Source organism: Pelobates fuscus, chromosome 9, assembly GCF_036172605.1.
Source record: "Pelobates fuscus isolate aPelFus1 chromosome 9, aPelFus1.pri, whole genome shotgun sequence".
Classification (NCBI taxonomy): domain Eukaryota; kingdom Metazoa; phylum Chordata; class Amphibia; order Anura; family Pelobatidae; genus Pelobates; species Pelobates fuscus.
The window spans coordinates 140,460,641-140,479,364 of NC_086325.1; the positions used below are offsets into that span (position 1 = coordinate 140,460,641).

Sequence of the window (18,724 nt, forward strand, 5' to 3'; positions counted from 1 at the left end):
CCCAACCTACGTGTCCCCCTGTCTGATGCAACCTCCTCCTCCTGCCCCCAGGCTCACCTGGTACTCCATCCTGACCACCGGCTCCGGCAAGGTGCTGAAACCTCTGGATCGGACGGTGCGAGCGGTGGGAAGCAACCTGAGCACCGCGTGTAATGCCCGATATCTTGGAGCCATGCTGGTGGCGCTCACACACACCCTCTGACCCTTGACTAGTACGAGGCGCGGCGGGGCGGCGACGCCATATTGGATGGGGCACGAACTTCAGCTGAAATTCATGATACCCTCCCCTGGTGTTACACAACACAGGCACCCCCTCATGGGGATGGTCCAGTGATACTTGGCTCTAATATCAATGGCTGTGTGTTTTTTTTCCTTTACATTACATAGTTTCCACTAGTACTGAGCTCAATAGCAACACCCACCAGTAGTTACATATATGTGTCATACTCTTTACATAAAAACTGTGTGTGCCACGAATGCACTGACTTTTCTTAAATAAGGAAGGGGGTCACATAACATGAATCTCAGAAATTAAATCGTGTTTAATAGTTTTTAACATGATAGGGTGCCATTTACCTCAGTGGTGAATGCAGCAAGTCAATTATCCCACATACCCTATACTGTACTGCGTTAAAATCAAATTGCAGGTTCACATAAAATGATGGGTCAGTGTGAGTAATAAACTTTGGAGAGATTTATCAAGGTAAAAACAGGCGCTATTCAGCGGTAATTCAAGTTCACTTACCATAGAAACCTATAGAATGGTTTAAAAATATTTAGCACTTTGCAATTAAAACACCGCCTGTTTAGCCTTGATAAATCTCCTTCCCTGTGTTTTTATATCAGTCCTGAAGCAGATATCTTCCACCAAATACTGATATCACACATAAGTAAACTAGTTTATCACTGATTTGATCCGTAATTCAATCACAAGTTGCATTTGTTGTTGTTGTTGTTGTTTTTCAAAAAATGATGTGTGTTGATATTGTCTTGATTATGTACAATGTACGTTGTTTTCATCAAGGTCAAGATATGTATTCGCAACAGCAAATTTGCATGTACAGATAACACCTGATATTGAGGTGATTATTCCACCTAAACGTTTTAATAAAGAGGGTTTGAAAGTTTTGAATAAATCTCCCGGAAAAATATATACTGAGACGTTGGTAAGTCTATGGGCCCCTGTGCTCGTTGGGCAACTCTCCCTGGTGCCCATGCGTTAAAATGGCTCTGTTAACTTGTCTGATGAATTCCTTTTGGGGAAACAACAGCAATTAGAGCTGGTTTTTAATAATTCCTCCAAACATCTGTTATGTAGGATAACATAATATAGTGTCCGGATATTGATTTAAATGTCCTTTGAACTCTGATTGGTTTTGATTTAATTCATTTTTCCACTTCGCTATTTTGACCTCAAATTTGAAATTCACCTTGAACTCTCACTTTACTGAATAACCGTGTTAGATTTCACTCTCAATTATAAATGGCAATCCTTTTGAGTCAGTGAATTTCTGCTACTCCCATGCCAGTCCTTCTTGAATTTACAAACCCAATCTCCAGTCAGTAATGGAAAGAGGAATGTGCACTGCCCTCATTTATAATACCAATAATCCAGTCCGTATACAGAACTGAAATTATTACAGAATTATCAATTTCTACAGGTATTTATAGCCACACGTGCTTGATTGTAATAAAAATATGTATCTGTTTTTAAAAGAAAATCCAGATCATTTAACAGAATTTCCGAAAATAAAGGCCACTCCCCCTTGTGTCCAGTATAATAACCTGGTCCGCCTTCCCATTACCCTCTTTCTGAAGGTGCTACACGAAATTAACAAACGGAAAGAACATAACATTTAGGTAACTCTCAACAAAACATGGGAATTTCAGTAACACGCATAAAACTGTGAGTCCCATGGGAGCAAGTCCATAACTAGGCGATGATGAGCTGTTTCCACTGGAAAAAGGACTGTTTCATCAGGGCGTGGCAGCGTGTCTCCGGCTGAATCGTACGGGTCAGGCTGTGAAAACATAAGCGACAGGAACCCAGAGGTTAAATCGGATCTGTGGACCATTATCAAGGCCGGAAGAGGCCGAATCTACATTATCTCACCCGACTGTTATGCCAATGTCCTTGCATCCATAAGACAAAATACAACATACATGAGTGTAAAATTGCCCCACTTACCACCTCCTCGTATCCGGACGTATGCAGATGATCTGGGTGGGAAAATTTGCAGAATAATAACCATCACATACCCGAGCAAATTGGGTGGGACAATACTCGCCTCCGTGTCTTTATGAAAATCATGACTTTTTGTCATGCAATAGCAAAATCATGTAATTGTATTACAAGACACGGAGGCTCGTATTTGCAAGTTTAAAGCTGGTCCACCACTGCCGTAAACAGATGAGTAGTCGGGCGAAAGTAAAATTCTCGGAATGTCGACTCTCTTGACCAATCAGCCATCTTCATAAGGTCCTCCAGGCGTGCTCCTGATGTGATAACTGCAGAGGCAGAGGCGCTCCTTACGGAATGAGCGCCGAAGATGGAGGTATCGATACCTGCTGTGCTGAGTAGCCATTTCAACCAACGGGAGAGAGTACTGCTTACCACCGGTTTAAAGGGTGGACAGAGTGAAAGGAAGAGCTGGGATGTCGTAGCCACCCGGCGAGTACTAGTGCGGTCGTCGTATTCTCTTAAGCACGCCACCGGGCACAGTGCTGGTGGAGACGGGAAAGCCGGGTACGATACCGATCTAATAGATGTTTTAGTCCGTCTATGGATAGTGAACGTTACCCCGTCTGGGGTGTATGATCTAGCGTCGAGGTCCAAGGCCCGGACATCCGATACTCTCTTGCAAGATATTAGGCAAAGGAGGCAAACTAATTTGGCCGATAATTGGCATAAGGAGAGATCCGAATTCGGAGGCCAGGTGATAAGGAAGGACAAAACAGTCGAAACGTCCCAAGTGGAGGAATAGCGGGGCCTGGGTGGACGGGAAAGTCTGGAGCCCCTTAGGAGTCTGCACACTAGTGGGTGTTGACCGGCTGGGTTTCCGTCTAAGCCTTGGTGTGTTGAGGAGACAGCCGATCTGTATAAGTTGATGGTTCGGTATGCCTTCCCTTCCTCGAAGAGGGATGTCAGGAAATACAGAATGAAGGTCACAGGGGCTGAAACGGGATCCACGTTCTTAGCCATGCACCAGCCAGCCCAAGTTCTCCAGGCTGACCCATATGCTCGTTGAGTGCCTGGAGCCCATGCATCCGCCAATAGTCGTTGAGTAGATTCCGAAACACCTCAGATCTCCCAGGGTCCCCCGAAATGCGCCAGGCCAGTAGACTGAGAGAGGCATCCACCAGGAGGGGGTGACAATCCCCTGACAGGTTCCGAAGAAGTTCCTGGAAGGTTGGCAGCAATCTGGGATGATCCACCGCCATCTCCAATAGTTGTGGGAACCATGACTGTGTCCCCCAGAAGGGAGTGACGAGGACTAATTTGGCACGCTGGCGGCGGGTCTGGATGAGTGTGTGGGGGATCATCAAGAATGGGGGAAACGCATACAGGGGGGCTTCTTGCCAATCCTGCAGGAAGCATCCACGGCTTCTGCCGATGGATCTGGTCTCCAGCTGAAGGAACGCGGGAGTTGGGCATTCAGTCGGGATGCGAAAAGGTCTATAGCAAAAGGACCCACAGAGATGATATAGTGGAGAACACCTCCACGTCCAACTTCCAGTCGCTGGTGTCCGAGAGAGAGCGCGAACTCCAGTCCGCCTGGACATTGTGCAGCCCTGGCAAGTATTCCGCTTGGACCATCAAGTTCCGTTCCAGACAGAATTCCCAGAAGTCCTTCGCTAGTCCAGCTAGGAGCGCCGATTGGGTGCCGCCCATGTGATTGATGTACCGCACTGCTGAGACATTGTCCATGCGGAGGCGAATACATCCATGTGCCTGACCTTTCGCAAAGCTGCGGATCGCGAAGGAGCCAGCCAAAAGTTCCAAGGCATTAATGTGTAACCGGGCTTCGGTTTCCGACCAGCGGCCTCCCGTAGAGACGCCTGCGCAGTGAGCGCCCCATCCCTGTAGGCTCGCATCTGATTCTATGGTAAACTCCGGGAGGGAGCCGAAGATCGCCTTGCCATTGCAAGCAGACAGATTGAGAATCCACCAGCGGATTTCGTCTTTTGTCTCTCTGTCCAGAGTCACCAGATCCGCGTAGGACGCGCCCTCCCGTAGGTGCGCGATCTTGAGTCACTGCAGGGCTCTGTAGTGTAGAGGGGCAGGGAATACTGCCTGGATGGAGGAGGCTAGGAGGCCAATCAAGCGAGCTAATTGTCGTAATGTGAGTTGTGGTCGGAGGAGTGCCCTACGCAGCTCCTTGCGGATCGCACAAATCTTGTTTGTGGGCAGGCTCAAGGATTCTTGTACTGAGTCCACCAGAAATCCTAGGAATTCTATCCGTGTTGTAGGGGTCAGACGGGATTTCTCCCAGTTGATGAGGAACCCCAGACGGGAGAGGAGGTCTACCGCCAGTTTGATGTGTCGTATGAGGACCTGTTGAGCCTGAGCCATGAGTAGGATGTTGTCTAGATAGACGATAAGTCGTATGCCTCGACTGCGCAGCCAGGCCATCGCCGGGCGGAGGAGCTTGGTGAAGCACCAAGGAGCTGATGAGAGGCCAAAGGGGAGGCACGTAAAACGCCAGGTCTTGTTGCGCCATTGGAAGCGCAAAAGGTCCCGAGATGTTTCTGCCACCGAGACTGTAAGGTAGGCATCCTTGAGATCTAGTTTCGCCAACCAATCTCCGTCCAGGAGTAGGTCTCTCAGGAGATGTATACCCTCCATCTTGAAATGACAATATCTTACCAAGGTGTTGAGGGGGCGCAGGTTTATAACCGGGCGCATAAGGCCACCATTTTTCTCCACGAGAAAAACATTGCTCAGGACCCCAGCGTTGCCCATGGGTGCCTGTTCTATCGCCCTCTTGTCTAGGAGGTTGAGCAGTTCCTCGTTAATCAACATGCGATCGTGCCGAGAGAGGCAAAGTGGTCTGGGGGAGGGGATACTTACGCACACCTTATTGGGGACTACCGGTCTGGGGCATTCTGCCCCAAGTTTGTTTCTTGCAGCCTTACTGAGAGGGCGCCGTACCCATGCTTCTAGGTAACTGGCAACGTGGTCCGCTGGGAGCTATTCCGCGGACCTTGGGTGGTGAAGCTCGTCCGAGTCAAACAATGGCTCTCCTAGTGGATGCACTAGGGCGGACCCCGCAATAGCGGGGTGTGCCGTCCCTAGATCGCCTCCATGCGTCTCCGCTTGCGTGGAGGGAAAGAGGCCCGTGCCCAATTCAGGTCTCTCTGCATCTGAGTCGGTCTCTGACTCAATCTTGGCCTTCTCCTCTGACCCGATTTCCGAGTCGGAGTCACTCTCAACTTGTGCTCTCGCACATTTCCAAAGTTGCACCCGTTCTGCCTGGCGCGGAAAGGCTCGTTTGCATGCTTGGGTCACGCTTTCAGGGGCGACCAATGGTGCGCCAGTCCTAGTGTTTCTGGAGGCAGGGGGAGAAATATGTTGGGCTTTGTGCGTAGCCTTTTTAGGTGCCTGGTCAGAAGGCTGTCCCATATGGCGCGTGAGGGTTGCGCCTAAATCACCGGGATCTGTATCCATAGGCCGTGCCAAAAGGGTGTGGGCAATGGACTGTGAGAGGGCCGATGACATTGACCCCATAGCCGCCATAATGGCGTCGGTCATAGAGCGCTGAAGCGCGGCAAACTGGGGTCCCTCTGACATTTAGGGGTTATCACCCGGAGGGAGCGGGTTAGAAGTAGTGGCCGAGGTCTCCCCTATTGGGGTGGGGTTGTCCCCATCCGTATGGGAGGCGGAGGCAGACATATTGGGCTTAGGCATAATAATTATAATGCTAGAAGCAAAGTCAGTGAGAGTAATTCACCCAAACGGACAGCTAAAATAATAACAGATTATTGCAATAGCCTATAATCAATTTGGAGAAAGGTATTTTAAAACGCTGACAGAAAAAAGACAGAGACTCTCACCAGGGCCCAGACCGTTGGTATGAGAAAGCAGGTCCCAAAGGGGGGGGGGAACTTAAGGGTCACTATGCTGACCAGAAAAAAGAGCGGGAAATAAAACTCCCGAATTAACGCACAAAATAGATTACAAAACGTGCATGTATGGTGAATAAATAGGCGAACAGCTGTTCGCATAGAATATTCGCCTAATATGAGGGAAGGAACAGGTAAAACTGCCGAAAGGACCATGCGGCAGTGAAGGAAGGCGGCTGTTCGCAAAACAAAACGCAAGCTCACGAATGGCCAATGAGGGAAGTATATAGAAGACCCCGGCGTTCGTGCGAACAAACGCACGAACGTAGGGATCACCAAGGGAACATGGAGACGGAAATACCCCAGGGAAAATGGCGCATAAACGCTGAACAGGGACCAGAATCGGAAAAAACGGGTATAGAGTTTAGATGAGAGAGGATATAAGAGAGGAGTTAAAGATTCTTCACATGGAGTGAATGGGGTTGCCCATAGGTGATTATGAGGGCACCCCAAACGGTCTGGGAACCTGGGAGTTAAGAACAACAAACTAATAGTTCAGCCAAATGAGAGAATAAAATTAAACAGGATGTAAGGTAAATTAATAATATTATCAGAGTATAATAAAAAGGTACTTATCTGACGTGGAGCAGCAAAGAAAGAGGGAAATGGGAAGGCGGACCAGGTTATTATACTGGACACAAGGGGGCGTGGCCTATGTATGAGGCATGCACTACCTTTTGCTTTTTTCATTCTGTTAATGTTCTTTGCTGCTGTTGTGGACAGTAAAGAAAGGGATATGCAAATACAAGCCTCCGTGTCTTGTAATAAAATCAACAATTATCATAGGCACCGATATCCCTCATTGGCCAGTGTCAGCTACATCCACCCATTTACTAACCTGGGACTGATACCAATAATCCTGCAGTAAAATATTTATATTTATATGTATGTTTTATAGACTTTTTATTTTTATTTTTATAGGTCAGTTAAATGCTATTTTACATTTATGTCACTATTTGACTCACATATTTCTGTTCAAGGTTGATGTGTTTACAAGTGAAAAGAAAAAAGTCGTAAATGTAAGCCCTTAAAGGACCACTCTAGTGCCAGGAAAACATACTCGTTTTCCTGGCACTAGAGTGCCCTGAGGGTGCCCCCACCCTCAGGGACCCACTCCCTCCGGGCTCTGGGGGGGAGGAAGGGGTTAAACTTACCTCTTTCTCCAGCGCCGGGCGGGGAGCTTTCCTCCTCCTCCTCTTCTTCCTCGCAACGTCATCGGCTGAATGCGCATGCGCGGCAGGAGCCGCGCTCGCATTCAGCCGGTCGCATAGAAAAGCATTCATAATGCTTTCCTATGGACGCTTGCGTGCTCTCACTGTGATTTTCACAGTGAGAAGCATGCAAGCGCCTCTAGCGGCTGTCAATGAGACAGCCACTAGAGGCTCTGGAGGCTGGCTTAACCCTCAGTATAAACATAGCAGTTTCTCTGAAACTGCTATGTTTATAAAAAAAAAGGGTAAAAGCTAGCTGGGCCTGGCACCCAGACCACTTCATTAAGCTGAAGTGGTCTGGGTGCCTAGAGTGGTCCTTTAAGTTAAAAAATGTTTTGTTATTTTTACCATCACAGGCTTATTTACTAAAGTGAGGATTCACAGTGAATTCAAGGTGAATTTTAAATGTAAGGCCAGAGTAGCCAAACTAAAAGCATAGCTAACTATAATTTGTCTAGATTGCTGTTTTGACCTTAAAGGAACACTATAGTCACCCAGACCAAATAATCTCAAAGAAGTGGTCTGGGTGCAATGTTACCGTACTTTTAACCCTGCAAAGTGAAATATTGCAGTTTTTTTCAGTATGACAGCCACTAGAGGTGCTTCCACTACATTGGCTGAGTAAAACTCAGTCACATGATGAGGAAGCCCCCATAGGAAAAGCATTGACTCAATGCTTTAGTATGGGTAAGTTTGAATGTGTGTGAGGCACTCGCTGTGCATATGCTTAGGTCCCTAACGCTCATCTATGAGGCACATTGGATTGGACCATCACGGAAATGTCACAGGAGGCGAGGAGGGGAATGAGCTCTGTTACCCAAGGTAAGATTTAAAAGAAATTCATGGCAAACAGGGGGAGATTTATTTAGACCGAGGGACAGGGACACTACAGCGTTACATTTGTATTTCTAATGCTATAGTGTTCCTTTAATTCACCTTGAATTCTCACTTTAGTAAATAACCCTTGCACAAGACTAAACTGAAAGGATGGCTGATTTTATTTTCCAGATTGGCTATTTTGACCTTAAAGGAACACTATGCATGTATAATCCTAACGCTATAGTGCCCTAGTCACCATGTAGGTGACCAGGCCCCCGCTGCAAGGGTTAAAAAGACTCCTCACAGCCAGGGATGTATCTATCGTGAGGCAAACAAGGCCTTGGGAGGCACTTTCCAGGGGGCGGCATAAAACGCCACCCCCAAGTGCTGAGATCTGCCATGCCTAAGACAGCACCATTTCAAAATACACCGCTGCTCACAGCGCTGGTTCCCGTCATTTCCGCTCTGCCGCTGAGATCGTCGAGATAGATGATTTCGGCCAATCCAATGCTTCCTCATAGGGAAACATTGGGAGGTCAGTTTGCATAAGGAAGCCAGTTTTATTTCACTATTTCAACGGAATTTGTCAATCAGTGATTTGAAGTGGTCATGGTGCCTGCAGTCTATATGTGCAGCGTTTTACTATGAAATGCTGCACGGACAGAGATGAACCCATTAGCTTCCGCAGTGCTATTAACGAGCCCAGAACAAAGGTCTGGGCTGGCTAAGGTAAGTTCTATGCAAAATCGGTGTCTGACACCAACATGCACAGCATGTTGGAGACAGAAATCCAATATGGTGACATCCCACCTCCATGATGCCGCCTGTCGCCTACCCTCATTTGCCTTACTTGACCTCCCTCTTCCTCTGGCGAGAAGGAGTGACGCCAGTTGTGAAAGATCAGCCTGCGGGAGAACTTCAAAGCTGGAAAAAAGTTGTTTCACTTTTTTTCTTGAGTTTGAGGGAGTGAGCACCACAGAAAGGGTTATAACCAAATCCAAGGTTTTATTGAAGACACCGGTTTTTGACACAGGAAGCATTCCCAAGCAGGAGATGTGTCAGATGACCATATCTACACATGTGATTCTCTGTAACAAAATGCTCGGATATACAGCTTATTAGATGATAATAATTGGCCTGCTCTTTTTTTTTTTTTTTTTTTTTTATATATATACATTTTCCTGTTTCCGAGGAAATTGATAGATACAGTGAGGGAAAAAAGCATTTGATCCCCTGCTGATTTTGAATGTTTGTCCACTGACAAAGAAATGAACAGTCTATAATTTTAATGGTAGGTGTATTTTTTTTTTTTTTTTTTTAATTTAGTATTTTATTTGTGCATAACTATAATGACAAACATGCTCAAGGAGCCCCAATAGCAGACCTCGAGCTCATTTTCAAGCTTAACAATTGGAGCATTCAGAAAGTCAGCACATTTTTGTTTTATATAGTTGCATTTAACATGTTAAAGACAGAATAGAAGCAGATTAATAGCCTCAGACAAGTGAGCAGAGTATTTCGCATGTTCTCCGTGCCCTGGGTGATGGCTGGGTTAGTGTCAAATGATAGAAACATAGAGGTTAGAAACAAAGAAGTTAGCAATAAACTATAAGCAGGGGAGAACACATTGGAGGCATGATAAAAAGCATATTGGAGACCTTATACAGGCACATTGGAGACATTTTAAATGCACATTGGGGACATTATAAGAAGGCATGTCCCTGGTTAATTACTGATGCAGAGGGTTTTTTTTTTTTAAATTCAGCTGCTGTACTCTTGTGATATAGGGCTTGTGTGACAGTCCCCCCTCTGAGTTAACCAACTCCCATCCTTAGCCAGACGGCGGTATCATCCGTCGGGCAAATTTCGCCTGCACAGGGACTTCTCCAGCCCCAAGCCTGTTCGAGGGCTGGCATCCTTTTTCCACAGACCTGGGTGCTGTAACAGGCCCAGTCTAGTCCCCGCAGAGAGTAGTCGGCAGGCCGAGGTGTCATACGTCGCGTGTTGCGGGGGGTCTTCTGACCTTGTGGATGATGCGGGGTGCGTATGCCCCTAGTGGCTCTCCGCTTGGGAAGGCGAGCAGTAGATCTCGTGGGTGTCGTCGCTGGAGTGCTGCCTTGGGTAGGTCCCTTCACAGGCTGTCGCTGGGGTCTCCTAGCTTCTGTGCGCCTGCTTGCCTCGGTGGCTTGGACGCGGTGCTGCAATTTGAGCCAGAACCTTTGAAATATGGCGTCCTTATTGAATCTGCCATGTGGTCGCGGGTGGTCACCTGCTTTGGACTCCCCGCCGTTGCTTGCGAGGGGGCTGCATCCGCCATCTTGCCACGGCTAGGTTCTTGCTCAGCGATCTTGCCTGAGTAGTTGATGCGAGGCCTGTCGTTCTGGTCAGCGTGAAGTGGACCGGGATGACCCCCACCAGTCCGGGGGGGGGGGGGATAGGAGCGCTGCGGGCTCAGGTCCCGGGTCGCAACGCGGGTGGATCGGCCGCATCCCCCACAGCTTTGTCCCAGGTAGGCCGCAGCAGAGCTCCCGGGCTTTTCGGGTGCTTGAGTGCTGTCTTTAGTCAGAACGTTGTTTGCCCGGGGTCCCCTGACCATCAGTGTGTTGGATTCTGTACGTTGAAGCCTCATAATCGGGCAAAATACCCCAAAATCAGGCTAAGTTTCAGGAGCTCAGGCTTTCCACATCTACTCTGCTCAGAGGTCAGGCTCCGCCCCCCTGGTAGGTGTATTTTAATAATGAGAGACAGAATAACAACAACAAAAAAATCCAGAAAAACGCATGTCAAAAAAGTTATAAATTGATTTGCATGTCAATGAGTGAAATAAGTATTTGATCCCCCATCAATCAGCAAGATTTCTGGCTCCCAGGTGTATTTTATACTGGCAACAAGCTGAGATTAGGAGCACTCTCTAAAAGGGAGTGATCCTAATCTCACCTTGTTACCTGTATAAAAGACACCTGTCTACAGAAGCAATCAATCAATCAGATTCCAAACTCTCCACCATGGCCAAGACCAAAGAGCTGTCCAAGAAAGTCAGGGACAAGATTGTAGACCTACACAAGGCTGAAATGGGCTTCAAGACTATCGCTAAGCAGCTTGGTGAGAAGGTGACAACAATTGGTGCGATTATTCACAAATGGAAGAAACACAAAATAACCGTCAGTCTCCCTCGGTCTGGTGCTCCATGCTAGATCTCACCTTGTGGAGTTTCAATGATCATGAAAACGGTGAGGAATCAGCCCAGAACTACACGGGAGGATCTTGGTAATATCTCAAAGCAGCTGCGACCATAGTCACCAAGAAAACAATTGGTAACACACTACGCCGTGAAGGACTGAAATCGTGCAGTGGCCGCAAGGTCCCCCTGCTCAAGAAAGCATATGTACAGGCCCGTCTGAAGTTTGCCAATGAACATCTGAATGATTCAGAGGAGAACTGGGCAGGGCCGGACTGGCCCACCGGAATACCGGGAAATTTCCCGGTGGGCCGCGGCACCTGGGGGGCTGGAGATAGAAAGGGAGCCCTGCTGCACAAGAATATCGCGGCCGCCGGCCGCATGTCGGTGCCGCCGGGTGGCCGGTCCGGCGGCACACTATGAGGTGATTACTCACCTTGCGGCCGGCGGCCCCCATCTCCTGTGCTGACAGCTATGCTGCTGTCAGTATCAGTGAGTGTGCCAGGCGGCCGCCTTACCAGTCCGGCGGCACACTCACTGATACTGACAGCAGCATAGCTGTCAGCACAGGGGGACTGAGGGAGGGGGCGGAGCTAACTACCAAGCTCCCTCGCGGTTCCCATAATTCCCAGCATCTACACATCATAGAGTAGTGATTACTCTATGATGTGTAGATGCTGGGAATTATGGGGACCGCGAGGGAGCTTGGTAGTTAGCTCCACCACCTCCCTCAGTCATCCTGTAAAAAGGTCAGAAGGGGAAGGGGGGGACAAATAGAGAGGAGGGGGGGGGGCAAATAGAGGGGAATGGGGGGGGCAAAGAGGGGAAAGGGGGAGGCAACTAGAGGGGAAGGGGGGAGACAAATAGAGGGGAAGGGGGAGAGACAAATAGATGGGAAAGGGGGCAAATAGAGGGGAAGGGGGGGCAAATAGAGGGGAAGGGGGGAGGCAAATAGAGGGGAAAGGGGGAGGCAAATAGAGGGGAAGGGGGAGACAAATAGAGGGGATGGGGGGAGACAAATAGAGGGGATGGGGGAGGCAAATAAAGGGGAATGGGGGAGGCAAATAGAGGGGAAGGCGGGGACACAAATAGAGGGGATGGGGGAGACAAATAGAGGGGAAGGGGGGCAAAAAAAGAGGAAGGGGAGGCAAATAATAGAGGGGAAGGAGGGGGACACAGAGACTGAGGGGTAATAGAAAGACACCAGGTTGGGGGACGACGACAAAGAGACAGAGGGGTAATAGAGAGACAGGGGATGGGGGGGACAAAGAGGGGGGTATTAGAGAGACAGGAGAAGGGGGGACACAGAGACAGATGGGGTAATAGAGAGACACAGGGGATGGGGGTACAAAGAGACAGATGGGTAAGAGAGAGACACATGGAGAAGATGGGAAAGAGAGACACAGGGAGGAGATGGGGAAGAGAGACACAGGGAGGAGATGGGGAAGAGAGACACAGTGAAGGTTTGTTGGGGGGACAAAGAGACATACAGTAGGGAAGGGGAACAGTGGCTGGAGAAGGGTAAAAAGAAACACACAGGGACTGGGATGAAGTAAAAGATGCACAAGGGTTGCTGTAAGAGGAAAAAAAGGAGGCAATTGGAGACAAGATACACTAAACAAGGTAAAGGTAATAGACGTAAATTGATGTGATCCTGACAGTAATACACACCCATATATATATATATATATGGGTGTGTATTACTGTCAGGATCACATATGCATGTATATTGATGTGTGTATTAGTAACATATAATTAAGCCTATAATATTTACACATATAGTAATATACATTTATATATGCATAATACACACATAAATGTCATATATGTGTGTATGTGTGTATGTGTGTAATGAGCACGTATTGGCCCTGTCTTGTTGCTAGATGCATACTCATGCACAATAACATATTCAAAGTGAAGAGCGCACCTATAGAACTTCAAAATTAACCAGATCACTTCATTTTTTTTAGTTGTGCAACTACAGACATTCAGCATTTCAGTACCATTACTAAAATGTCCTTAATAGGCCAAAGTAGTTGTACTGAAACATTGATTACATGCAAATGTACGTCTACTTAAAATAAAGGCGCTCTTTTGTTCATTTTGAAGCCCTATATGCGTTGCTTCGTTGGAGTAAGAGTTTTCAATTTTAAGTTATTTTTTCACCCTCTATATCAGCACACTATGCTGGCACGACGCATTATTGGGCTGGTATAGAATTTTTTTCCAGGGCTGATTTTAGTTCCCAGTCCGGCCCTGGAACTGGGTGAAAGTGTTGTGGTCAGATGAGACAAAAATCTAGCTTTTTGGCATCAAACCAACTCGTCATGTTTGGAGGAGGAGGAATGCTGCCTGTGACCCCAAGAACACCATCCCCACCGTCAAACAAGGAGGTGAAAACAATATGCTTTGGGGTTTTTTTCTGCTAAAGGGACAGGACAACTGCATTGCATCAAATGGACGATGGACGGGGCCATGTACCATCAAATCTTGGGTGAGAACCTCCTTCCCTCAGCCAAGGAATTGAAAGTGGATGGGTATTCCAGCATGACAATGACCCAAAACACTCAGCCAAGGCAACAAAGCAGTGGCTCCAGAAGAAGCACATTAAGGTCCTGGAGTGGCCTAACCAGTCTCCAGACCTTAATCACATAGAAAATCTGTGGAGGGAGCTGAAGGTTAGAGTTGCCAAATGTCAGCCTCGAAACCTTAATGACTTGAAGAGGATCTGCAAAGAGGAGTGGGACAAAATCCCTCCTGAGATGTGTGCACACCTGGTGGCCAACTACAAGAAACTTCTGACCTCTGTGATTGCCAACAAGGGTTTTGCCACCAAGTACTAAGTCCAAAGGGTCAAATACTTATTTCACTCATTGACATGCAAATCAATTTACAACTTTTTTGACATGCATTTTTCGGGATTTTTTTTTTGTTATTCTGTCTCTCACTGTTAAAATACACCTACCATTAAAATTATAGACTGATCATTTCTTTGTCGGTGGGCAAACATTCAAAATCAGCAGGGGATCAAATACTTTCTTCCCTCACTATAGATAGATAGACCTCTGACTGTAAGCCCGTTTGAGCAGGGTCCTCATCAGCCTATTGTTCCCGTAACATTTTTTTTATTTTTTTTTATTTTATTGTTACATTTCCCCCTTTTTATAATATTGTTAAGTGCTTCAGAATAGCCAATAATAATAGTAATAAGACAACAGGACACATTGACACTGATTAGCAACACACTTAAACTCTGATCTCTTTGCTCACTTATTTGAAGCTATTTACATTTAAAATTAAGTAAATGTCAATATTTACAGCACTAATCTTATCTATTCTGTTGATTTAATTACACTTTTTACCACTTGTAGGACAGACACCTTTCCTCTCACACATCCCCTTACTTTCACATCAGCAATGTAATAACCTCTTGATCTCGACACCCTGTCATACCTGCCCTCACGCGGCCCATTCAAAGGCTTTTCACAGAGAAGCCATTGATTGGGACATTTTACCGGGTCAGAGCGCATCTGCACGCCACGCGATAAGTAGATTGGAGAGAAATAAGGGATTTTTACAATTTAAAAAAAAAAAAATACGAATTATTTAATGGACTGGGGCAGTAGGGGTCGCACAGAGGCAGGGGAGAGCAAATTTCGCCTTGAAGAAGCAGTGCCAGCAAGGGAGAATATTGTTATATCTGTCGCCATCCTGCAGACATAAATTTTGCTCAGAATTCATATTCGGCAAAACCAGGCTGCCTAAGTCACATGAGACGGGCGTATAACTAGCCCCCGGCACACAAGTACAAATAACTCTGAATGTGCAGGGTTTCAAGCACTAACGCTGCACATACAGACTACTACCACCATGACGACCACTTCAAATCATTGAAGCGTCATGGTGGTTAAGGTAAACCTTTAATTTTTATTTTATTTTTTGATATATTTACTTTTATTAGACAAAGTTTTCAGAAAACACGCAAGACTTGCAGATCTCTAAATTTTGTTAAGCGAAACAAGACACGCAGGTCTCCACATATGAAAAACAAGAGAGTAGAATTCAAATAATGTAATAAAAAAATAAACAAAAAGACTTTTGGATTATCATCAGATAACCCTTTACTTTTGAGCCTATTTCCATGGACAGAATATAAAGATTTAATGGGAATTTGATGTGATGGTTAAAGGGAATCTATAGTGCAAGCAAAACAAGGTTGGTTTCCGAGCACTATAGCTCCCTATAGCGCCCCCCTATGTCGCAGCCCTCTTTTGGTGCAGGAGGGGTTTAAAACCCTTTCTGTCACCACTTGATTCCAGCGCCGATGTCCCTCAGTGCTGGTTCAGGTTCCGCCTCGGCTCCTCCCTTGCCGACATCAGACGGCACGGGAAACGTAATGTGCTTGCGCGGCAATGGCCACGTTCGCATTAATACTTCCCCAAAGGAAAGCATGTATAATGATTGAGAACCCAGAAGAGACTGTTCAAAGGTGGCAATTATTAGTTTCAAAACGGTGTATAAGGGGAATTAACCCTAAACGTACCAGGAGATCTTCTAACCATAAAAAGAGAGAAACAGCAGTATTAGTTCAGAAATGAACCCAATACTTAAAACACACACTGGAGTATGTAAACTATCTACACGTTTCCCAATCTCAAATTAGTAACAGGTTAAACAAGCCAAAAGACTAAGCCAAAAAATAAATAAATAAAAATAGAAATAAAAATAAATGTAAAAAGTAAAAGTAAAAATACAAATACAAGGTGAAGTTATTCTAAATCCATATACTAAGTACAAACTGGTGTAAATGAGTGTAACAGTGGATATGGACTCCAGCAACCAAATCTATATACGTTCCAGCTGCACTGTGTTACTGTCTGTAATATTGTATCTGTATGAAAACAGACAAACACAGAAATATAATCAAATGTCTTGCAGTGTGGGCTACTGCTCACACACTAAGTCACTGGCATAGATCTAGAGTGATAAAAATAAGTGTCCTCTAGTACTTTGTAACTTCAAAAAACACCCGTTTTTTTTCAGTAAAAAATCTATAAAATTTATTTCAACAGCATCATCAATGGTAGAAAAAATGAATGAAAACGTGATACATAGTATATAAAAAAAAAAAAAATCGATTGGTATATTTACAAAGTCCTTTGGGATAAGCAGAATTCAAGTTAAGCGGTTTTAATTTTAATTTAATTTAATTTTTAATTTTAATTTAGATACATTAGAACCGAAAGGCTTAAACAAAGATTTCGAGCTGAATGCCTTTCTATAAGCAACCCATACGAGCCAATTGTTTTTTTCTATTTTCTATTTACTATTCACCCTGCCATATACTTGAATACGAGTTACCCACTGTTGGGTGCCATCAAGATGGATTATCTCTTATGACTATATCCATTCATCAATTTATTTTTATTTTTATTTTTATTTTAAATTTTATTTTTATTTTTATTTCTATTTTTATTTTTATTTTTATCTTGATTTTTATTTTTATTTTTAATTTAATTTTTATTTTTATTTATATTCATATTCATATTTATTTTTATTTTTATTTCTATTTTTATTCTTATTTTTAATTTAATTTAATTTTTATTTTTTATTTTTATTTTCATTTATGTCTACCACAATTCATCCTAACGTGATCCTATATCTATATATTTATCACATTCCCCTTTCCTGATTGCTGTCCCCAAGATGGTTTATCTGCCATCAATTGTCATGTCTTACCACTTGAATTTTGGTATGATATTATGTTGGGATAAATTTTGAGGGTTTCCAGTCTGTATAGAAGTATGAAGAACTGATAGTCATTATCTACTTTATGATATTTTTCTCTCTAGATTAAGATTTATTTTTCTCTCTAGGTTAAGATTTGTCTCCTATCTTGATCGCAAGTTGACAGCAATCCAGTATCCTGCAAATGTTTCGATACAATTTGTAATTCTACTGAAAAATCTCTCTCTACAACGTTCTGTACCTCTATAACATTTGGATGAAGTTCAAGCTATATTTTATATTTTATATTGTAACATTTATTTTTATTTTCTTTGTATCTATTTATTCATGTATTCATGTAGACTCAACTCTCGAATCACAAATATTAACCCCATAGAGCTAGTGGAATCAGCAGTGTTTGAAAATTAATATGTGCTATATCTTGATTCACCCTGCTTTTAAATAATGTGGTTTTGTATGATTACTGCTCCACAGTTGTACATTTACATATGGATCGATATTCTGCATTGTAGATGTGTATGTTTTACATGTGTTTTTTTACATGGTATTATTCTTTTTGCCCCTTTTCATTCATTCATTAATTTTATTTTTTCGTTACCCTAACATTGCAAGATCACGGATAAAGTGACTAACTTGATTAAGACAGTCCACAGCTGTCCGGGATATTCTTGTTAAAGGACCACTCTAGGCACCCAGACCACTTCAGCTTAATGAGGTGGTCTGGGTGCCAGGTCCCTCTAGGATTAACCCTTTTTTTTATAAGCATAGCAGTTTCAGAGAAACTGCTATGTTTATACTGAGGGTTAATCCAGCCTCCAAAACCTCTAGTGGCTGTCTCATTGACAGCCGCTAGAGGCGCTTGCGTGATTCTCACTGTGAAAATCACAGTGAGAGCACGCAAGCGTCCATAGGAAAGCATTGTAAATGCTTTCCTATGCGACTGGCTGAATGCGAGCGCGGCTCCTGCCGCGCATGCGCATTCAGCCGATGACGTCGCAAGGAAGAAGGAGAGGAGGAGTAGAGCTCCCCGCCCGGCGCTGGAGAAAGAGGTAAGTTTAACCCCTTCCTCCCCCAGAGCCTGGCGGGAGTGGGTCCCTGAGGGTGGGGGCACCCTCAGGGCACTCTAGTGCCAGGAAAACGAGTATGTTTTCCTGGCACTAGAGTGGTCCTTTAATGTGAGCTATATAAGTACATTAATTGCTCTCTTAGGATTACGAGCCTCTGATGAAGTGACATCATTCAGTCACGAAACGCGTAAGGCAATTTACGGCAGGAGCCGCATCTTTACCGAGATCCAGTGGAACGCAGACCAACACTGAGTGAGACGCACGCGAAGATTTTGAAAACCAACTTCCCGGCTTTTCTTCCCACTGTTACCTCTTGACCGGCCAGAGGTTCAGTGAGCAACCGCTTAACTTGAATTCTGCTTATCCCAAAGGACTTTGTAAATATACCAATCGATTTTTTATTTATTACGGTATATACTATGTATCACGTTTTCATTCATTTTTTCTACCATTGATGATGCTGTTGAAATAAATTTTATAGATTTTTTACTGAAAAAAAACGGGTGTTTTTTGAAGTTACAAAGTACTAGAGGACACTTATTTTTATCACTCTAGATCTATGCCAGTGACTTAGTGCG

General features: G+C 45.0%; 1 protein-coding gene across 2 annotated transcripts in view; it reads right to left on the minus strand.

Moving 5' to 3' along the window:
* FPGS (folylpolyglutamate synthase) overlaps positions 1–18,724 on the minus strand; it is a 60,306-nt gene that overhangs the window by 30,339 nt on the left and 11,243 nt on the right. Inside the window, exon 1 of one of the 2 annotated variants that reach the window (XM_063431406.1) lies at positions 58–316. The exons of the other annotated variant lie outside the window; for it this stretch is intronic. Within the exon in view, the coding sequence (XP_063287476.1) occupies positions 58–174 (117 nt within the window). The 5' untranslated portion in view covers positions 175–316. Of the gene's footprint in view, positions 1–57; positions 317–18,724 lie in introns of those variants that run through there. 2 annotated transcript variants of the gene reach the window in all.